Source organism: Aristolochia californica, unplaced genomic scaffold (genome assembly GCF_029961685.1).
Source record: "Aristolochia californica isolate CCGP_79_NKW_82.1479 unplaced genomic scaffold, dmAriCali1.0.hap1 SCAF_12, whole genome shotgun sequence".
NCBI lineage: Eukaryota > Viridiplantae > Streptophyta > Magnoliopsida > Piperales > Aristolochiaceae > Aristolochia > Aristolochia californica.
The window spans coordinates 28,353,100-28,377,186 of NW_027181793.1; the positions used below are offsets into that span (position 1 = coordinate 28,353,100).

At 38.7% G+C, this 24,087-nt stretch overlaps 1 protein-coding gene across 1 annotated transcript; it reads left to right on the forward strand.

Annotated features, from left to right (window-relative positions):
• The first annotated feature begins 13,777 nt into the window (after nucleotides 1–13,777).
• On the forward strand, nucleotides 13,778–16,272 carry LOC137945752 (primary amine oxidase 1-like). Its single transcript, XM_068791754.1, has 4 exons — nucleotides 13,778–15,039; nucleotides 15,160–15,273; nucleotides 15,358–15,896; nucleotides 15,986–16,272. Exons 1-4 carry the CDS (start codon nucleotides 13,894–13,896, stop codon nucleotides 16,179–16,181), a joined length of 1,995 nt encoding a protein of 664 aa, XP_068647855.1. The 5' UTR covers nucleotides 13,778–13,893; the 3' UTR covers nucleotides 16,182–16,272.
• The last annotated feature ends 7,815 nt before the right edge of the window (nucleotides 16,273–24,087 follow it).

Consider the following 24,087-nt stretch of genomic DNA (forward strand, 5'->3'; position numbering starts at 1 on the left):
ATGATCGACAAAGGGTGTTTATCGGCCTAAAATTATCATCCATTTTATCTCACTCACCTCCAAACACTGATGAGAGAGCAATTACGACAATTTGTGTTAGGGCATTTTACTTTGGAGCTCGTTGGCATTGCAATTGTCTAAAACAATAATTAAATTTACTCAACATTGTGTCTAGAGCTCATGGTTCTCTCCTCCTTATGATAGTTGTTTAAAGTTGTTCTTCACTAATAGAACTTTTGTTCGCTCTCTACACTCGCGATTTTTTCTACCTTCCCCTAGGCCTCCACCAGTTCTTTATTGTTCCTTTCTCAATTAGTCATGCACTTGCTTCACCAAAATGTGGTAGTCCACTTTGTGCTCTCAAAATCTTGGCTATCACGTTTATTCTTCTTCTTTTCCTCCTTGTTTTCTTTCTAATCCAACCATACGTAACCTGAATTTCCATTATGGAAATGCTGGAACAATTTCCCTATAAGCTTCAAAATACTAAGTTTCCTAAATTTTGATCTCTTGCCGGGGTTAAAAGGTTCCTCTATTAATAGGCAAATGACATCTACAAAACTGGACCTCAAAGATCCCATTTACAACACTTGCTCAACATTAGGGACTTATGGCCAGCAATAATGAAGTACAAACACTTAGGCTATTGTTTCTCTAACCTTTTTTTCTTCTTTTTGTAAGTTCCAAACAAGCTCTTAGACTCTTAAAGGGTTTTTTCAGTGATAACAACAATGGTAATAACAACAACCTCCAATTAGTTTGTATAATCATATGTTAGAGACTTAGGCAAAAAAATTATTAAAAAACATAGGAAAGTTGTTCTTAGTGTTGGACCCGGTGATTATGCCAAGGTCTAACTTAAATATTAGAATACTTATATTTTTAGGTGAAATTTTGGATGCTTAGACTTTGCTTTTTTCAGCGTGATTTTTTGTAATATGTTGTAAATCTGGACCTCAAGTTATCAGAAATATCGTTTTCGGGATCTGATTTGGTGAGAAAAAGCAAAAAATACAGAAAGGGTGTTGTTGGAATTATGGTTTCAAATATATTATTTATAAAATAAAATTACCATGATATTAGAGGCGTGGGGCCCACTTCTAGATGTTTTGTCATTGAATGTTCAGTACAGGAAAAAATGGCTAGCACATCCCCCTGTAGAGGTAGATTTATTGGGTGTTTTGACTGGACACATCCCTTGGGCATAAGGAGATGTATCTCTCTTGAAGGGATATATCTCTCATTAGGAGATGTATCTCTCCTTAGAGGATGTATCTCTCCTAAGGGGATGTATCCTTATGAATAGTCATTAGTGCCACACCCTTTGGAAATCTATAAATTCCTCCATGGTCTTACAAGTGAGGCTAAGGCTATTTGCACACCCAATCTGGCTGAACGGGAGCAAGTTTATCACTTGTAAACGAATAATCAAAGGTTATCTTGTGCACTTCAAGTTCTATTTATATTCTTCAAGATGAAAGGTACGCTCTCTTTATTCTTCTTATTCAATTATATGATATATATATATGGCTTTCATGATAATGGAATTATGGAGGACTTAATATATATTTCTATGATGTTTATTTTATTATTATTAGACATCAAGTCTAACAAAATACAAGTGAATAATGCCTATGCTAGTATCATAGAGATAGATTCTAATTTTTTATATTTTTTCCATATTTTTTTTTTATTTTTTGGTATTTTTTTGTGAATGAAAATAAGCCTAGTTTAGGCTTATTGGGTTCTGGCGCCGCAAGCGGGCCTGCTGGTGCGGGCTGCTGTGCGAGGGCCTGCTGGTGTAGGCTTGTGCAGTCCGGGTCGGTAATGACCCAGAACAATCAACCAAACTGGGTTTTGCTAATATAATGAGCCAGAATATGTTTTAAGGGTTTTTTTACCTAGAATTGTATTTTGAATAGAATTTCCATGTTATTTTGAATTTATTTGGCTATTTGAAGATTTATATGTTGATATTTTAAAAATAGTTCATATCTAATCGGTTTAGTTTGTTGTTTTTTTTTAATTATTTCTTTGCTATAATTTCTTGAAGTATTTATAATTTGTGTTATTGCATTCCTTGTTATATATTTATGTATTTGTATGTGAAAATTAACTTAATTATATAATTTTCAAAATCCCCAAAGGGTAATGTATTTTGTATAGATTAAATTAATTTATGTGTGTTTATTTTGAGTATAATTTGTTTTATTAGTTATACTAATTTTATTATACGTTTATCAAAATCCCCAAAGGGTAATGCAAATTGTATAATTAGATTAATATATTATAAATTAATTCATATGAATCCCCAAAGGGTAAGTATGAATTAATTTATTTGTTTGTTTGTTTGTTTGTAATATTGTTGGTTGTTTATCATGTGTGGAATGATTTGCCTAGTAACTCTCATGAATCTCCAAAGGGTAAATGGAAGTACTATATGACTTAAACGATTGTATAATTATGTATGTTCTCCCAAATATTGAAATATTTTCTGGATGATAGGAAAATCCAGTAGTGGACATAATTTTGCTGAGTCCCTAAAGAAAAATGTACTTGATGAATGGGTTGACTTAATGCTACGAGGCTATAGGTTTGATAAGATTATCAAAGTGGATACTCCTCCTCAAAGACCTTCCCGATTAAACTACCCCGATAATCTGAAATAGTATAAGAAGGACCTTAGAAAATTCAAGGAATGGGATAATGCAAATGAAATTTCTTGGTCACATATTCTTGGGGCTCTAAGTGAGACTCTTTTGATGACTTATTTTTATGTCCCCACTACAAAAGAGATTCTCGACTAGATTGAGGCTAAATATGTAAAAAGTCGTCTACTCACATCAATAACTTATGGCAAAAGTTCACTCGTGCCAAATGCGCAGAAAATGTTGATGTGAGAAAACATGTAAATGACATGCTTGCCATGGCAGATGAGTTACAATGTCATGGTAGACCAATGGATGAAGAAACTAAAGTGGTCACCATTATCAACTCTTTGCCCAAATCTCTCAAATATATTCAAGACTTTTATTCTTTGTCCAAGACAAAGTGGACTATATTTGATATGGTTAATATGATCGACCACTAGTCCGATAGAGTCAATCCAAGAATTGAGTTAGACAAACCTTCACCTAGCACTAAGGTAGTTTTGAAGCTGAAGAAGAAGAATTTTTAGAAAAAGGGACAAAACTTTCGATTTCAAAACTTCAAGGACAAAAAGGTCAATCAACAAAGGGTTGAAGTACATGCAAATCAACGTGTTTGCTTCTTCTGTAATAAGCCAAGACATATAAAGAAGTATTGTAGGGCTTTGAAAACCATGCAAGAAGGGCAACAGGAGAACACCAGTGAGTCCTTATCTCTTGAAACTTGTACTATTTATATCAAACCTTTTAGTTGGTGGGCTGATTCTGGTGCAACTGTTAATGTATCGAATGAGTTGCAGGGCTTCAAGGAGCTAAGAAAGATTGAGGACAAAACAAGTTTTATTTACATGGTGTTGGAAGATGGGCTCAAGCCCACAAGCTCAAGACAAGAAGCCCAGACGTCAAAGGAGCTGCATATATGTAAAATATGGTACTTTCCATAAAGATGGCATAAAAGTGTAAATATGTGTTCCTTTTATGTCTTTTGTTTTATCAAGTTGTAACCCTAAGGGTATTGTAAAACTATAAATAAAGGCATTGGCTAAGAGGTAGGACATTGAAGCACTCTCCTCTCTTTCCACAAATTCGTCCAGCCCTCATTTTTCTTTTTGACGCAACCCTCTTCTCCCTTAATCCAAACTCTCTTATTCCACGTTCTTCTTCTTCTCTTCTCCTTCTCTCTTCTTCTTCTTCTTCTTTCTTGTTGATCTAAAGTTCCTTTCATGAGATCCTAAATTCTACATGGTATCAAAGCAAGGAGTTTAGGATCTCTTCATGGAGTTATTATGAAATCTGTTCAAGAAGTTGTAAAAGGAGTTCAGTCATAAAGAGATAAGTTCATCATCTTCTTATTTCCGTTTTTTTTTGTTCCTTTTCTTATTTACATACTCCTTTTTACTGTTTTTCTTTACTTCTTGAATTTTGAGTCACATCAAGTCAAGATAAATCTTTATATGTTGTAAAGATTTATTTCTATGACTAAATTGATGTTATAATCTTGACTCCTTGTAAATCAATTACAAGAGTGATCAAGATCATTTGCTGTTTACATCTTATTAAGATTGATGGGTGAAATTCAATTACCTTTATTTAATTTGGATCTATCTCATTTGAGGTAGAATTCTAGCACATGTTATTGTATCTTCTCCTACTTAAGGTTGCTCATGGGTTTGTGTTATGTTGTTGGATGCCCATTATATGTTTGATGAAATACAAACAACCATTTACCCTTTGCAGTTCTGTTTTTTTTAACTTCAATAATTGAATTTTTTCTTACGTTGAAGTCTCCCATGAGTTGAAGATAAATTTCTTCCAAGTGTCTTGGTTTGTCGTTAAATCTTCTCTAAATTTTTGTCTATTGCTCGTTTGTGTTAGAGTTTGGATTAAGGCCTAATCGGTTGCATCTACTTTCTTCTCCTTGTTCTTATGAATACAAGAAAAGTTGAGTGATGGCTGAATGTTATTATCACTTTCTAAAGGCACAAATTTGTTGATAATTTGGTGTTTGCCCGTGTGAAAGAAATTGGTTCTTGTTCTCTTTTGTTGGTGATTGATTTGGTCTACGGGTTCTTCTAATTACATAGAGTAATTGTTCTTTGAAGAAGGCCTTTTTCCCTTGACCTCCATATTTTACTTGCCTCATTATGGAGATTGGATACAATAATAATAAGAGAGATATACTCCGTATTACTACAATTCTACTTAGAGGTCTCTCCAATTACATAAGCTGGTCACAATCGGTTCGGAGGGTTCTTATTACTCGTGACCTCTTGAGCCACGTTGTTAACTTTCCTCCTTCGATTGATGAAGAAGATGTGTCCTACCAGAAATGGGTTAAGGATGATAACATGGTGATAAGTTGGCTCATTAATACCATGGAAGAGTAGGTGGCGAACAATGTGGTCCACTTGGAAACCGCCAAGAACATATGGGACACTTGTGCCAAGCTTTACTCAAGCACTGCTTCATTACAAAAAATATATGATGTCTTACAAAACATGCTGCACACGAAACATGGAGATAATATTCACGAATTTTTGGCACGGTTTCGCAGTCTTCTTCAAGAATGGAAACTAGCTCAGCCATATTCCACTGATATTGCCGTTCAAGAATGACAAAGAGAAGTTTTGGCAGCAGCCATTTGCTTATCGAATATTAAACCATACCTTGAGGTGGCCAAAACTCAACTTCTAAGTTCTTCTGCTCTTCCATCCTTCGATGATATTAGTGCTACATTACTTAGGATACCGGATCCATCCCCTCCTTCTCCTATTGATGCTCCATCGGCGATGTTCTCTGGCAATCGGGGAACATCTTCCTCATCCCGAGGACGGGGCGAAATATGAGAGGGGGTCGAGCTATGAGAGGGGCTGAAAATAGAGGTGGTAGAACAGGTCAGAATTCTTTCCGTTTGCACTTATTGTGGCCGTCAGAACCACCTTGTGGCATCATGCTGAAAACTTCATGGCAAGCCTGACTGGGCCACAGCTAACCCAGTCTCAGTTAACGTTGAGAAAAATGAAGATAAGGCTGAATCATCATCCGAAAATGTGACTCTTACGGCTGAGGACTATGTTGCATTTCAAAAAATGAAGTCCTTCATGGTATCACCTATTCCCTCATCATCTACTGCTGCCACTACTATTGCCTCAGGTATGTTTTCTTCCTCGTCTTCCTCTTCCTCTTGGATCATCCACTTTGAGGCTTCCGAACATCTATCAAGTAACAAACACTTGTTACAGTCCTTATCTCCTTGTTATCCTCATAAATTCGTTACTATTGCTAATGGTACCCAAACCAAGGTCCTTGGCAAAGGTTCCTCCTCTCTTACTTCATCTATTCCCCTTCAAGATGTTTTGTTTGTTCCTCGATTTCCTTTAAATTTGCTCTCGGTTAGCCAATTAACCAAATAATTAAATTGCTCTATCACCTTCTCACTGTCTTCTTGTGTCTTTCAGGATCTCACTACGAAGCGGGTGATTGGTGGCGGCCATGAAAAGGGGGGTTTGTACTACTTTACTCTTCCACCATTAGCTGCATTATCTTCCACTACATCTGAGGCCCAACCGACTTGGTCATCCGTCTACCCCTTCACTTCGTTCTTTGGTTCCATATTTAAAATGACCTTCTAATATCAGTTGTGAGGTTTGCCAATTAAGTAAACGTGTCAGGAGTACATATTCTCCTCGTCTTACAACTACAAGTACTGCTCCATTTGAGCTAATACATTCTGATGTATGGGGCCCTTTATGTGTCTCAAATATTTCCCAAGTTAAATATTTTGTCATTTTTGTTGATGATTTTACTCGAGTGACTTGGTTATATCTATTTAAAGAGCGTTCCGAAATTCTTCCTTTGTTTAAAAATTTTCATGCTATGGTCTTGACACAATTTGGGAAGAAAATTCAAACCCTTAGATTTGATAATGCTAAGGAATACATGTCTCATGACTTCAAATCATTTTGTGAGAGTAATGGGCTTATTCATCAAACATCATGTGCCTATACTCCTCAACAAAATGGTGTTGCTGAAAAGAAGAATCGTCATCTTCTTGAAGTTGCTCGGGGCCTCCTCTACTCCATGAAGGTACCCAATTTCTATTGGTCTTATGCTATACTTACAATATGTTTTCTCATTAATAGGTTACCTTCATCAGTCCTTCATCATAAAACTCCTTACTCTGTGTTATTTAATGATGAAGATTCTTTTTCTCTTCCTTTGAAAGTGTTTGGATGTACATGTTTTGTTCATGTTACATCTCCACATAAAAATAAACTTGATCCTCGGTCTATGAAGTGCATTATTTTTGGATACTCTCGCACCCAAAAAGGTTATGTCTGTTACAATCCTACCCTTCGGAGGATGTTTATCTCTAGGGATGTGACTTTCTTTGAGGACACTCCCTTCTACTCCTCCCATGATGCTCCTCCGGGATGGACTTGTCCTTCTTCTACTCCTTGTCCGCTTGTGCCGTTCAATCTTGAAGTGGATCCATCCCCTGAGGCACCGGCCGTACCTTCACCTGTGGAGTTATCGGATCCACCCGGGTAAGTCCTTCTCCTCCTATATATGGGCCTGAATTTGATACTCGGCCTATTGCTTTAAGAAAAGAACGTCGCTCCTGTACTACTTCGCATCCTATCTCAAATTTTATGTCTCACCATCGCTTGTCTTCCGAGTGTTTTCAGTTTCTTGCGTCCCTTTCTTCTACTTCCGTTCTACAGTCGTATCAGGTGGCCTTGAGACATCCAAGATGGAAGGCGGCTATGGATGAAGAAATGCACGCCTTATACGAAAACCAAACCTGGTACTTAACATCACTTCCGAAAGGTAAAAGACCTGTTGGTTGTCGATGGGTTTTTTCTGTGAAACATAATCCGGATGGATCGGTTGCTCGTCTTAAAGCTCGATTGGTTGCTAAGGGCTATACGCAGTGCTATGGGATAGATTATGAGGAGACCTTCTCTCCTGTTGCAAAATTGAATTCGGTACGCATCATCTTATCTATTGCTGCTAACTCCTCATGGCCCATCTATCAGTTGGATGTTAAAAATACTTTTTTAAACGGTGATATCAGTGAGAAAATTTATATGGTTCAACCACCTGGTTATGTAGTTGAGGGGGAGTCAATATGCTGGTTAAAAAAGTCTTTATATGGGCTTAAGCAGTCCCCTCGGGTTTGGTTTGATAAATTTAGTCAAACACTCCTACGGTTTGGTTTTCATCGGTGCTCAGTTGATCATTCCGTATATTATAAAGATACGGTCAAAGGGAAAATATTATTGGCCGTATATATGGATGATATTATCTTAACCGGTGATGATGCTTTGAGCATACAAGAGGTGAAACAGATGATATGTCAGGAATTCAAGACTAAAGACCTTGGTATGCTTAAATATTTTTTGGGTATAGAAGTTCTTCAATCCAAACATGGGATAATATTGTCTCAAAGGAAATATGCCTTGGATCTCCTTGAAGAAACAGGAATGAAGGGTTGTAGACCAGTTGATACGCCTATGGATGCAAATGTAAAATTATGTGCCACAAATGAAGAAGATATTGATATTGGCAAATACCAAAGACTCATGAGAAAACTGATTTATCTCAAGGTAACTATGCCAGACATACCATATGCTGTAAGTGTGGTGAGTCAATTCATGCACAAACCACAAATTACCCGCTGGCAGGCTTTAGAGAGAATATTACGTTATCTAAAAGGAGTTCCAGGAAGAGGATTGCTGTATAAAAAACATGGGCACTTCAACATAGAAGGTTTCTCAGATGCAGATTGGGCCGGATCTCCTGATGATAGAAAATCTACATCAGGATATTGTACTTTGTTTGGGGGAAACTTGGTTACATGGAAAAGTAAGAAGCAAAATGTGGTTGCAAGATCTAGCGCCGAAGCAGAATACAGAGCTATGGCCCATACCATTAGTGAACTTTTATGGATTAGGACCCTTCTTACCGAACTAGGTTTTTATAAAAAGGGGTCCATAAATATGCATTGTGATAATCAAGCAGCCATTCATATCACTTCAAATCCAGTTTTTCATGAAAGAACTAAACACATTGAGGTGGATTGTCATTTTATACGGGAGAAGTTTCAAGCAGGAATAATCTCTCTCAAACATGTGTCATCTCAAGAGCAAGTGGCAAATATTCTCACTAAACCGGTTACATCTAAAATCCTATCGTTTATATGTGGCAAGCTGGGTATTTATGATGTCTTTTCTCCTCCAGCTTGAGGGGGAGTGTTGGAAGATGGGCTCAAGCCCACAAGCTCAAGACAAGAAGCTCACACATCAAAGGAGTGGCATATGTGTAAAATATGGTACTTTCCATAAAGGTGGCATAGAAGTGTAAATATGTGTTCCTTTTTTGTCTTTTGTTTTATCAAGTTGTAGCCCTAAGGGTATTGTAAAACTATAAATAAAGGCATTAGCTAAGAGGTAGGGCATTGAAGCACTCTCCTCTCTTTCCACAAATTCGTCCAGCCCTCATTTTCTTTTTGACGTAACCCTCTTCTCCCTTAATCCAAACTCTCTTATTCCACGTTCTTCTTCTTCTTCTTCTTCTAGCTTGTTGATCTAAAGTTCCTTTCATGAAATCCTAAATTCTACACATGGGAAATGATGAAAAGGCCATTGTGGAAGGTGTGGGAACTTACCGGCTAAAGCTTGTTGATAATAAGTTTTTTTATTTAGAAGATTGTCTTTATGCTCCTTCTATGAGAAGAAGTCTATTATCTGTATCTTGTCTTGAGAAACTTGGATTTACATTTTACTTTGGAAGTGGAAAGTTTCTTATGTTACAAGATGATAAAGTTATTTTGAGAGGTTTTCGAAATTCTGGTCTATATCAATTGCAATGTAGTGGAAATATGGTGTTCAATGTTTCTACTTCTGCGGATATTAAAGAAATTGAATTGTATTTGTGGCATTTACAACTAGAGCATATAAACAAGGATAGAATTACAAGACTTGTGACACAAGGATTATTGAAAAATCGTTCACATAATGATTTTCCTATTTGTGAGTGTTGTATATATGGGAAAATGACAAAGATACCCTTTGCATCCAAAGGCTCAAGAAGTTCTCATATTTTGGATATTATTCATTCTGATATATGTGGACCTCTGAATGTGAATACTCGTAATGGTCATTCGTATTTTATTATATTTATAGATGATTTCTCAAGATATGGAAGAGTATATTTACTGCATAGAAAAAATGAAGCCTTAGATTATTTCAAAACCTTCAAATTGGAGGTAGAAAATGCCACAGGAAGGAAGATCAAAACATTGCACACCGACAGAGGTGGAGAGTATTGTTCAGAGTTATTCTCTGAATTTTGTAAGTCAAATGGGATTATCCATATGTTTAACATGCCTTATACACTTGAACAGAATGGTATTACTGAAAAGAGAAATCGAACCTTACCAGAGATGGTAAGATCTATGATGACACTTGTAAATTTGCCAATATCCTTATGGGGCGAAGCACTATTGATAGCTACCTATATCTCAAATAGAGTGCCAAAAAAGTCAGTTGAGAAAACACGTTATGAGGTATGGTCAAGCAAAACTCCTAGTCTTAACCATTTTAAAGTATGGGGATGTGTTGCTCATGTTTTAAAACTTGATCCTAAGGACAAATTGAAGGCTAAGACTCGAAGATGTTTATTCGTTGGGTACTTTGAACATTTTAAAGGATATAGGTTATATGATCTCAAGGAGAAGGTGATTAATGAAAAGAGACATATAAAATTCATTGAGGATAGATTTGATTGTGATGAAGATTTAGGTACGAAGTCTCACTTGAAAGAATATGTTGGAATATCTTCTTCTAAATCTCCTTCTAATATAGAGAATTCCACCCAAATGGATATTCGAAGAGGGACTAGAGAAAGAAAACCTAGTCAGCTCCTATCATCTTTAGATTTTTGTACCTATACTGGAGAAACTTATGAAAGAACAAAGTTGAATGAAGATGTTACTGATTTTGACACTTACGAGGAAGCACTCCTTGATGTGAATTCCGACAAGTGGAAGTCGGCAATGGTAGAAGAGATGAACTTTATATATAAAAATGAAGTTTGGAAACTTGTTGATCCTCCTACATCTGTTAAGCCCATTAAGTGCAAGTAGATTTTTACAAGGAAGAGAAATATTGAAGGTAAAGTTGAAAGATTCAAAGCTCGTCTTATTGCCAAGGGTTTTACTCAACAATACGGGATTGATTATGATGTAACATTCTCTCCTGTTGCAAGAATATAGTCTATTCGAGCTCTCCTGGCATTGGTTGCATATTATGACTATGAGTTGTTCCAAATGGATGTTAAAACCGCTTTTCTAAATGGAAATTTGGATAAGAAGATTTATATGGAACAACCACTTGGATTTGTTAGACCTGGAACTGAAGCAAAGGTGTGTAAGTTGGACAAGTCTATTTACGGTTTGAAACAAGCCTCAAGATTATGGAATATCAAGTTCAATGAAGCAATTACAGCGTATGGTTTTACTCAGTATCCAGAAGATCACTGTGTTTATATAAAAAAACAGTGGGAGATCACATTGTTTTTCTTACTTTATACGTAGATGATATTTTATTAGCCGTGAATGATATTCAGTTACTCCAAGGTATAAAGACATGGATGTTTCTGACATTTGATATGAAAGACCTTGGGAAAACTTCTTATATTCTTGGCATTAAAATTCTACGGGATAGATATTTGCAAAAATTGAGTTTGTATCAAGAGAAGTATATCGACACTCTTCTGGATCGGTTTCACATGTCTAACTGTATACAAGGTAAAGTACCTGCTGATAGCAATAAAAAGATGAACCAGGTGGATTGTCCTTCTCGCCTCAAAGATAAGTTGGACGAATCTAAGTATCCATACGCTTCTGCTGTGGGGAGTTTTATGTATGCTCTTATATGTACAAGACCTGATCTTGCTCATGCTGTTGGGATTCTTTGTCGGTTTCAGGCTAATCCAGGTTTCACTCACTAGGAAGGGGTAAAATGGGTAATGCGCTATCTAAAACGAACAAAGTCATATGCTTTGACTTATCAAGCAGACAAGTTGGAATTGGTTGGTTATTCCGACGCATATTATCAAGGATGTATTGATACCCGAAAGTCTACTTCTGGTTTTATCTTTATGTTTGACAGATGTGCCATTTCTTTGAAAAACAAGAAGCAAGACTGTGTCGCGCAATCAACCAAGGAGGCAGAATATGTGGCTATGAACTTAGCTACAAGGGAGGTTGTCTATCTTCGCAAATTCTTGCGAAGTCTTCTAGTGGTAGACTGTGTGGAGCGATCTATTTCTCTTTTTTGTGATAATGCATCTGCTATTGCTATCACGAAAGATCCGAAGTGTCACTCCAAGGCTAAACATATCGAAGGGAAATACCACTACATACGAGACATGCTGAGGAAGGAGGAAGTTGTTATTTATAAGATATCTTCTCCAGATAACTTAGTTGATCCACTAACCAAGTATCTTCCCATGACCAGTTTCACTTTCCATGTGGGGAACATGGGTTTGATTTGTTTATAATTGATGAGACTAAGTGGGAGAACATTGTTTTGTATGCATTGTGGTTTCAATGATTTGTAATATTATGTATGTCATGACATTGTAATTTATATTCCATGGAATGATTTTGAAAGAATGCATATGCTTTTGTGTGATAATATGAGTACTCAATGTATGCCTTGAGATTCAGCTTCCCTATTAGGTATGCACTTGTACGTGTATATTTGAGGGTCTCAATAGGGAATGACGGTTGAGTCTCTAAATTGTTGAGGCCAATGGGACTGCATAGGCACAGTTTCCTTTACGGCTAATACTCATGCTAGTATAGAGCTTTTCCCTGAGCTCCTCAGGTACTATGGACGGTGAGATGCCTTGATGTCCAACTTTTCTATTAGGTATATACTTGTATGTATATACGAAAGGGTCTCAATAGGAAGGTAGGGTTGGATGTCTAAATTATTTAGGCCTATGGTATTGATTAGGTACAGTTACCTTAGTGGCTAATACTAGAACTGGTATAGAGCTTTACCCTGAGTTCAAGTCTGAGTATACTATGAATGGAGACCGCTGAACTGGCAAATTTGACAAGTATGGATTTGGTTTATTCCCCAGCCTTGGATACCTAAGATATATATTGTGTAGGCCCGGGTTAACTACACATGTATATTAAAATGTTTAAGGTAATGCCTATGGTCATGGTATGGTTTTATGTGTCAAGATTGATTTTTCATGTTTTTTCGAAAATCGGAATTTGAAATGGATTTGAAACCAAGTGGGAGTTTGTTGGAATTATGGTTTCAAATATATTATTTATAAAATAAAATTACCATGATATTAGAGGCGTGGGGCCCACTTCTAGATGTTTTGTCATTGAATGTTCAGTACAGGGAATAATGGCCAGTACATCCCCCTGTAGAGGTAGATTCATTGGGTGCATTGACTGGACATATCCCTTGGGCATAAGGAGATGTATCTCTCTTGAGGGGATATAACTCTCCTTAGGGGATGTATATTTCCTTAGAGGTTGTATCTCTCCTAAGGGGATGTATCCTTATGAATAGTCATTACTACCACACCCTTTGGAAATCTATAAATTCCTCCATGGTATTACAAGTGAGGCTAAGGCTATTTGCACACCCAGTCTGGCTGAACGGGAGCAAGCTTATCACTTGTAAACGAATTATCAAAGGTTATCTTGTGTATTTCAAGTTCTATTTATATTCTTTAAGATGAAAGGTACGCTCTCTTTATTCTTCTTATTTTAATTTTATGATATATGTATGACTTTCATGATAATGAAATTATGGAGAATTTAATATATATTTCTATGATATTTATTTTATTATTATTAGACATAAGTCTAACAGGTGTTAGATGTTTAACTTATGCATGTATAATACCGAAATACTATTATAGTTTATAAGAGGGTTACCGAGTCCGGGGACTTGAATCGAGGCCGTAACGTGTAACCTTGTATCCAAAATCTAATACGTAGTACGGGCAACCATGTAGCTGTACAATCAATTCATATTTCAAAACACTTCCTTATCTGTCTTCCTTCGCTGTAAAGGGTGACCCTCTGACGGTGGCCTTGAAAGCTGTGACATTTCCGGCATTCATCACTCATCGGTTCTGTCGTCTTGCGAGTCTGAACCATTACCCTTGTCGTCACTTGTTGTTCGACACAGTAATCTTCTTCATGTCTTCTGTGCTTCTTGCTCTATCGTTCTTCTTCATCCAACAGATCTACACGTCCAGTCTACCCCATCCGCTGGACCCTCTCAGCGTTTTCGAGATCAACCAACTGAAACGCATAATTGAATCCTCGTCCTCGACTGCCCCCTCAAATCTCTCCTACCAGTACGTCGAACTTGAAGAAGCCGATAAAGAATCTGTTCTTCGATGGCTCTCTTCGATGGACCCTTCCAGGTCCCTTCCACCTCGGCGAGCCAGGGTCATTACCCGTGCCAATTCCACTACACGCCAGCTAATTGTAGACTTGAACGCAGGAAGAATCACATCCGAGAGCGTTTACACCGGACATGGGTATCCTATCCACACCTCGGCAGAGCTGAAACAAGCCTCTGGACTGCCTTTCGGCTACTCCCGGTTCAAAGTTTCCATACACAGAAGAGGCCTTCGTTTAGAAGAAGTCACCTGCCTTCCGCTCTCGGTTGGATGGTTTGGCGAGAAGACAACTAAGAGGGTCATTAGAGACATCTGCTTCTATCGCAATGGCACGGACAACCTCTTTGCCCGACCCATTGAAGGGATAAGCATGCTCATAGATCTCGACTCCATGCAAGTGGTAGAATATCTTGACAGGTTTCAGGCTCCATTGCCGAAAGCACAAGGCACGGACTACAGAGCTACCAAATCGGACGCACGGCTGAAAGCTAAACCCATCGGCTTGGTACAGCCCGAAGGTCAGAGCTTTGTCATCGACGGCCACACGATTGAGTGGGCTAACTGGGTCCTACATGCACGATTTGACGTTCGGGCAGGTCTGGTCATTTCCACTGCTTCGATCTACGATGCCGAGAAAGGCAAATTCCGGCGAGTGTTGTACAAAGGACATGTATCGGAGACGTTTGTTCCTTACATGGACCCTTCAAGTGAGTGGGCTTACCGGTCTTTCCTGGACTCGGGAGAGTACGGCTTCGGTAAGTTGTCTTTCTCGCTCGCGCCCTCGACGGACTGTCCGGCAGCTGCGGCATTCATGGACGGGATACTGGTGGGGGCGGACGGAAGACCGGTTACCATCCCCAACGTCATTTGTGTCTTCGAACGCTATGCCGGCGACGTTTCCTGGCGTCATACTGAACTGGATATATCCGAAAGAGTGGCGAGTGTTTTCTCTTCTGGCTTGCAGACTAGCTACGTTGATCTAGCAGAGAAACAATTAATCTCTTATTCTGCGTTTTAACTTTTTCATTTCATTCTCAACATTCTCATATCTTTGCAGATCAGAGAAGCACGACCAGAGGTTAACCTTGTCATTAGAATGATCGCATCGGTGGGCAATTACGATTACATTCTGGATTGGGAGTTTAAGGAGAGTGGATCCATCAAAGTCGGGGTAGTACTCCCGCAGTAACCCTTTCTCTCTATTTTAATATGACTTTCCTGTGGAAGACTGACCCAAAAACTGGAACGCGTGTAGGTGACATTGACTGGCATTATGGAGATGAAGAGCGTACCCTACACGACAGCCGACCAGATAACGGAGGACGAATGTGGAACCCTAGTGGCACCAAACACCATCGCCGTCCATCACGACCACTTTATCACTTACTACCTCGACATCGACATCGACGGCGAGAACAACTCCTTCGTCAAGGCGAAGATGCTGACTACAAGAGTTCAGGAGGGCGCATCGGTGAGGAGGAGCTTCTGGAGGGTCATCAGAGAAACAGCTAGAACCGAAAGCGACGCGAGAATGCGACTTGACTCGGATGCGGCTGACCTTCTGGTAGTGAATCCGAACAAAAAGACCGAGATGGGGAACCCCATCGGGTACCGGCTGTTGACGGCAGCACCAGCGGCTTCCCTTCTGTCGGACGATGATTATCCTCAGATCCGTGCGGCCTTCAGCAAGTACCAGGTATGGGTGACCCCCTACGATCCTTCGGAGAGATGGGCAGCGGGGGAATTCACGGACATGAGCCACGGAGACGACGGATTGGCAGTTTGGAGCCGCAAGTAAGTCTTACACTGGTTCATGAGATTATTAAAAAGCTCAAAGTTGATGAATCCTGAACCTCTGTGGTTGGTCTCATACTCAAATGCAGGAATAGGAATATAGTGAACAAAGACATTGTACTGTGGCACACTGTGGGCTTTCATCACATCCCGTATCAAGAAGATTTCCCGGTAATGCCAACACTTCATGGTGGGTTCGAGCTTCGGCCATCCAACTTCTTTGAAAATAATCCACTCCTCCGACTAGAGCCGTCGAAGCTTGTAAATGGTTGCAAGGTCACCTAGAGTAGTTGATTCTGTTTATTTTCATTTCTATCTATTCTGTAATAAATGCTCTCTACTTGAGCTCTTTCATACGAAGCTGATACACCGAGAAGCAGTGATCGGTGAAGACAATGCGTCTCCGTCTGATGTGACTACTTTATCTCTTTTGCTTAAGAGTCGTCACATGGGAACAACTTAACTTTTGCAGATGTTTCTGTATTTTGGAAGCTTTAGATCATGGACCATGTTTAGTTATATAAAGATTAGAGTGTGCTCCCCTGATGAACTGGAGCGTCGTCTATCAATCTTATAACCTTACATGGATTCCTTCCCCTATTTTCCAAGCAGTAATGCGGGCAATAATGCCAAGACCCAAAAGAATCGAACTCATTATTGTTTATCCGAGAACGATAATCTTTTAAGACTTTCTCCCAGGTGACATGATAACGATGATTAATTAACATATTGTAGCTTAATCATGAAGCTGATCCAACTACATGAGTGAGGCTAGTTTAAAATCAATTTTAAACTTATATTTCAAGTAAAAGACAAGAAAAATCAACTATAATAAGTTTATACAGACTAATACCTAAATCATAAAAAATTAATGGGCTTTTAACTATAACTACGTGAGTTAATTTAAATAATGGAAAATTCATTTTAAGCATCAATTTATTAATTAAATCAGTTATTTTACACTAAACCTAAATCGACAAATACTAACAAACCAAAAAACTTGAAAATGAATTAACAAATATAATTAACTAACAAATTAAACATAGGAAAATTTGATAAAAGGGCAAAATAAACATATGATATGGCCACACGTAGAAGACTATGAAGGTAGATACAAGACGTGGCATATGCAGTTGTTGTTTAGTGGTTTGTTCAGTTATTTGTTTAGTTATTACTTTGAATGTGGGTGTTGTTCAATTCTTTTTTGGAATTGTGGTTAGTTTTCCTGTAATTGTATGGCTATATATAGCCTGAATGAATTCAATGGAGATATACGGGTTTTTATTCTCAAATAGTCTCTTCTTACTCTATTCCTCTCTTATCCTAAATTCTTCGTATCAGTGGTATCAAAGCAGGTTACGCCACTCCGGAAGAAATTCCATTCCGCGACTCTCATTTTGTCGTTGAAGAAAGAATTCTTATTTCTCTGTCGCCGGAGACCTTCCTCTGTTTCTACATCTCTCTCTATTGCAGTGTTCTTCAACTCTGCCCCGAAAATCAATTTCTTTCCTTCTGTCCTTCTCGTCTCTCTCTGTCTCCCTCTGCCATGAAATATTCTTCCACTTTGTCCCTCTCTTCTTCTCTTCTGTGAAATCCTGCAATTAGAGTCACCGCAGACCTTCCTCTATCGCTAGGAAGAAATTCCGAAATCAAAGTCGCAAATCTCTGTTCGGGAAGAAATCAGAGCCACTGACCTTCCTCGCCCTGCCGGGACTTGAGCTACACCACCGAAGCCGTCATCGTCGTTGACGGAACCAAAATTGAGAATTTCGTCATTGTCGTCGACGGTACCGGAATCGAAAATTTAGAGACGAAAAAGTTCCCGTTCACTGTTGTTCTTGCCATCGCCGTAGACTCGTCCGGAATCGACGAAAGCTTCCTCCGGAGCTTTCTGAAACCCAAAGCCAAAAATATAGTTGGTCACTTAAAAAAAAAAAAATTGGTGCCGACCATGGACACTTGAGGAAAAATGAATGTAGAATTCCGCAACACGGTCAATGAAATCTTGGCACGACACAAGTTAAGTTTCGATCAGGTGAACGCAGCCTTACAAGCAGTGTTAACCGAGCTCCAAGCTTTTTGAGCCTTTCGCAACGAAAACACTAGCCCTTCTGAAACCAACCCATTTGCACGTGATGAATCTTCTCACCCACATACTTCACGTTCACACACTAAAATGACCAATCTCATCAAAACTTCAAGTTGCCCTTTCCAAAATTTAATGGAGACGACCCAACGGGATGGATTTACAAGGCAAAACAATACTTTGAGTTCAAAAATATTGCACCAGAACTACAAGTTCAGCTAGCCTATTTCCATTTAGAAGGCATCGCCCTGCAATGGCACAGGTGGTTGATGAAATTTCGCGGATCACTCACATGGGATGAGTTCATCAAGGTTGTACAACTTCGATTTGATCCAACCGACTACGACGACCAGTCAGAAGCTCTGAATCGCCTTAAACAAACCACAACTGTAGCAACTTAATAAGAAACTTTTGAAAGGCTTTCCAACCGAGTGGATGGTCTGCCTGAAACGTTCCTAATCGGTTGTTTTAATGCAGGACTCTAAGACGACATTCACATAGACATTAAAATTAAACAACCTAGAACCTTGGCAGATACAATAGGAGTGACTCGACTAATCGAGGAACGAAACCAGCTACAAAGGAGACCAAACCAGCAACTCCGTTCCCAACCAACTTTTGCAACACCAAAGACCTCATCAAACCCAATAGTTGGTGTGTTAGGACCTCCACCAACCCAGCGCATAAACCAAAGCTCCAATACTCAACCAACAAAAGCATATTGTACCATTGCAGCTGTAGCAAGTAACCAAGGTTCCAACCTGTGGCACCAGAGACTTGGCCACATGAGTGAGAAAGGAATGAAGATTATGCATTCCATGGGAAAACTATCAGGTCTACAGTTAGTAAAAATTTATATGTGCGAGGACTCATATTTGGAAAGCAGAAGAGAGTTAACTTTCAGACACATGGCAGAACTCCAAAAAAGGAAAGACTAGAGCTCGTGCATTCTGATGTTTGGGGGTCAACAACTGTTTCATCCATTGGTGGAAAACACTACTTCATGACATTCATCGATGATCATTCTCGGAAGGTATGAGTTTATTTTCTAAGTCACAAATCTGAAGTGTTTGATACCTTCAGAAGATGGAAAACCATGGTTGAAAACGAAACAGGTCTTAAGATAAAAAAGTTGAGGACTGATAATGGTGGTGATATATGAAGACACTAAATTCAAGAAGTTCTGTTGTGATTATGAGATCCGAATGGAGAGAATCGTGCCAGGTACGCCTCAAAACATTGGTGTAGTTGAGCGTATGAACAGAACTTTGATTGAGAGAGCCAAAAGTATGCGTATGCAGTCAGGCCTACCAAAATATTTTTGGGTAGAAGCAGTCAACACAGCAGATTTGATCAACCAAGGTCCATCAATTCCACTGGAGTATAGAATACCAAAAGAGGTATGGAGCAGAAAAGAAGTAAGACTGTCACACCTTAGAGCTTTCGGTTGTATGGCGTATGTGCATATCAGTGATCAAGGCGGGAATAAGTTCGATCCCAAATCCAAGAAATATACCCTCCTCAATTATGGCGATGATGAGTTTGGATACCGCATATGGGATGATGAAAACAAAAAGGTAATCCGCAGCAGAGATGTGATTTTCAGTGAAAGGGTGATGTACAAGGACAGACATACTGCAGACGACAGTAACTCAATAGAGAGTGGGCCAGTATATGCAAATGTGGATGATGTCCCAGATGATTCTGTAGCAAGCCCTCAGCCAGAGGAAACTGTTGAACTGAATAGTGCACAACAGTCCGACACATCATAGCCTCCTGTTCCAGTTCCTATATTGAGAAGATCTTCTCGATCTCATGTGCCTAACAGGAGATACATGAATTATCTAATGTTGACTAATAGAGAAAAACCTGAATGCTATGAAGAGGCATGTCAGACTGAAGATGCTAGCAAGTGGGAGTTTGCTATGAAAGATGAGATGAAGTCTCTAATCTCCAACAAGACCTGGGAACTAGTTGAGTTACCCAGAGGGAAGAAAGTCTTTTATAACAAATGGGTGTATCAGATGAAAGATAAGCATGATGGCTCTAAGAGATACAAAACCCGATTGGTTGTCAAAGGATTCCAACAGAAGGAAGGAATTGACTACACTGACATTTTCTCTCCTGTTGTGAGGCTCAATACTATCAGAACAGTGTTGAGTATTGTTGCCATTGAAGATCTCTATCTAGAATAGTTGGATGTGAAAACTGCATTTCTTAACGGAGACTTAGATGAGGAATTATATATGCATCAATGAGAAGGTTTTTAAGAAAAGGAGAATATGGTGTGCAAACTCCAAAAGAGTTTGTATGGTTTGAAACAGGCCCCAAGATAGTGGTGCAAAAAGTTTGACAGTTTCATCCACAAGGAAGGTTTCCAGAAATGCAATGCCGATCATTGTTGCTACTTGAAAAGGTACACTTCCAGACTTTATGTCGATGATATGTTAGTAGTTGGCTCAGATATGGATGAGATCAGAACCTTGAATCGACAATTGTCAAAAGAATTTGACATGAAAGAGTTGGGTCCACCAAAGAAGATTATCGGAATGCAAATCACAATAGATAAGAAAAATGGAGTCTTGCAGTTATCTCAAACAGAGTACATCAATCTTGTTTTGCAAAGATTCAACATGAGCAATGCCAAGCCAGTTGGCACACCCTTGGACAAACACTTATGTCTATCCAAGGATCAATCCCCTCACACAGAAGAAGAGAGAGAGTTTATGGATAAGGATCCATATGCCTCAACTATTGGTAGTTTGATGTATGCAATGGTCTATAAGAGACCAAATATTGGCCATGCAGTGGGTGCTGTTAGCAAATTTATGTCAAACCCAGGTGAGACCTACTGGAAGACAGTAAAGTAGATTTTGAGATATCTACGAGGTACCACATATAAGTGTTTGTACTTTGGCAAATTTGAATTGAAAGTACAAGGGTACGTAGATGCAGATTTTGCAGGAGAAATTGATCACTGGAGAAGTACCACTGGTTATGTGTTTACCGTGGGCACTATAGTTGTTAGTTTGATGTCGCAGATACAGAAGATTGTTGCGTTATCCACCACTGAAGCTGAATATATAGCAATAACATAAGTCAGTGAAGAGATGATATGACTTCAAGGATTGTCAACTGAGCTAGGATTCAGACAAAGGATGAATGCTTTGTACAGTGACAGTCAGAGTGCGATACATCTGGCAAAGAATTCTGCATTTCATTCTAGAACCAAACATATTAGACTACGTTATCATTTCATCAGATCTTTGTTAGAGGATGAGGTGCTAACACTGAAGAAGATCTAAGGTAACAAAAATCTTGCGGATATGCTAAAAAAAACGGCGACTATTGATATACTGAAGCTATGTTCAGCTTCAGTTGATCTGCAAGAATGAAGAAACCAAGAAAGGGTTGCTGCATTGATATGTGTGAAGACAAATTGATATTAGTCTTCAAGAGGGAGAATTGTTGAGTACGTGAATTCTAGTCCGCACGTATGAGCAAGAGATGGAAGACATTTCAGATTTCTTTATTTTTGGGTTTGACGTGTGGAACACTCAAGAAAATTAAATCTCACCCTTTCGATTTATCATCTCCTTGAGACTTACTGTAACTGGCTAGACTTACAAAAATCGAGGTGCGAAAGAGAAGTTCTTGTGTGTTGTTGCCGCAATAGAGAAATTTTCTCCTTACTGTCGCATGCCGCTGCTGCAACAGTGATAATTTCTGCTTCAACGCTGCTGGTTTTTCCTCTTCAGTTGGGCCTCTCCAACCTCAGCGTAGAGAGATGGGCCAGAGCAAAGAAGAGAAAGGGTGTTGTATCTTCAGTGTAGAGGGAGAGAGTAGAGGAGAAAAAGAAGAAACACCTCGGTAGAGGTTCTGTCTAGTTTTGTTTTTGGCCAGAGATATTTGGACGTTGACAAGTCTCGGGAATCTTCTTACAGGTTTCACTGTTTCTTTATAAATCTGTATTTCTGTTATCTGCAGTGGTAGATTGATTTATAGATTGTAAGTTGAGAATGTTGTAACTGTGAACATGATATCTATGATAAAATATCTACAGCAACTGTGGACGTAGCAATATTTGGGCGAACCACGTTGAAAAGGTGTGTTGTCATTTCTGCTTCCTAGTTAATTTGTCTGTGATTTTCTTAATAGATCTTGCTACTCTCCGTTAGTGTAGTTAATACCTTCAACTACATTCAGATATGGAAATGATGGATTTGTTGTTTTTGAGTGTGTTAGAAGCAGCGCATGAGCAGTCTAAAAGGCCACCTTCTTGAAACTGTAGTTTTCTTGTGGAAGTGGAACAACTATTAGATAAAAAATCGAATGGAAAGTGTAACAGGATTGACTGAGCATCAATAATGAGGCACAAGCCGAGCAAAAGAGCTATCTTGACACATCTCATGAAGCAATAATCATGAGAGAAAGAAATCTACTTTTTCAGCAAGCCAGAAGGTCGACCCAAAGCCTATCAGAAAATTTAACAGCTTTTGATAAGATATGAATGAGATACAAAAAACATTTGGCAGAATGTTTACACGTTGCTAAGTTCAAGTTCATTTATCTTAGCTTCTCAGCTCAACTAGCCACTAATTAAGGATTGACACTCTTGAGGAGGTCAATCTACATACATATACAGAGACAGATTTATGCAGTTTCGGCAACCTTTTGTTTTTCTGCTGCTGGCTCGGTGTAGTGTCCTTCTTGGTGTTTTGGGTTTACGTTTCTTTCACTTCTTTGTACAGAACCTATTCTAGTTTCAGTCATGCAGGGAGTAACGATGAACTTGTAAAGTTTTCTCACTCTCATCGTCTTTGCTACTGGAGGAGGTGATGTCAGATATTAGCTTGGGACAAAACAAAGTTGGTAGAAAACTAGTACAGAGATCAGGAATACCGGAAAATTTTAGATATATTGAAATTCTATTTGACAGGCGTTTCCCATTAGTACCTACAGCGAGTAGTCTTTGTACGGTTCCAAATCGATAAAAAAAGTATTGCATTTCTTAGTCCAAACTTTTCCATTTTCTCAGGAATATTCAGCAATTGCCGAGCGAGTGGTATAGAAGACACCTTTGGTAAGAGAAGAATTCAATGATGTCAACCCCAAACTGTTGTAGGCTTTCCGGCAAGAGATTTTCCAAATTTTTGAAAGTTACTGCAAGCCTGAGTCTGTAGTCAGATGTTGTATCGTTCAGCTGGATATATGGACCGGAACTGCTTTAAGAAAACAAAATAAGCCATTTTGATTAACCAGTTTATGAATTATCGACGTTTCAATTGAACTGATCCTTCCACATTGTTCAAGAATCGAATCCTGGACTTGAACTAGAACAACTGCTGTCCAGAGCGTACGAATTGAGAGACAGTGGAAGTATGAATGGGACTTAACATTGCTAAACAAAATACTTCCTGGATCTCACCTTCCATAGTGTCTATTGTAAATCAATATGCTGGAATCGCATTTCTGTTATCCTCACACAGTGGACGTCCACATGCAACGTGCAACAGAGACATCCCTCTCTCTTGGATGATAATAATAAGAGAACATCAGTATCTACAGCAAAGTGGAGGAGAGATTTTCAAAAGCACCAAGATCGCAAACAGCAGAAGAGGCTTTAGTGCCTAAAAGATAGCCTTTTTTGCCACAGTTCCATTTAGGCATCTTGAACCCAAATCCTTACTGTTCGTTCTATCATTGTGAAGCCCCGGATGAAATTTTATTCATTGTTGGGTGACAAAAAAAGGATTTTTGAATCATGTTTTCTCCCTTGCAGATCCCGTAAGTAGACAGAATGGTCCTCCGACCCACTTACTTGTCGTTTGTGACTGAAATACGCTGTTGACATGACCAGTGTAAAATTTTAGAAACTTCCCCGATGAATAGTTCCACATCTTATGCAAAAGTCATAAAGAACAAGTAAAGTTCAAAGGGACCTGTAGTATATTAACCAATTTTTTAAAAATAATAACATAAATAATCAATATTTGAACTTAATTACACAAATACCTAATCAATTGCATATGTGTACATTCAAAGGTGACACATAAGTTTTAACCGTTTATGTAGTACTACATCATCATGCCATGTCACCCATCA

Bases quoted from the DNA above. Each gene is read 5' to 3' on its own strand.
- LOC137945752 (XM_068791754.1), top strand. From the start codon at position 13,894: ATGTCTTCTGTGCTTCTTGCTCTATCGTTCTTCTTCATCCAACAGATC. The intron at 15,040-15,159 runs GCGAGTGTTTTC...ATATCTTTGCAG, and splicing joins TGGATATATCCGAAAGAGTG to ATCAGAGAAGCACGACCAGA. The intron at 15,274-15,357 runs GTAGTACTCCCG...GAACGCGTGTAG, and splicing joins GTGGATCCATCAAAGTCGGG to GTGACATTGACTGGCATTAT.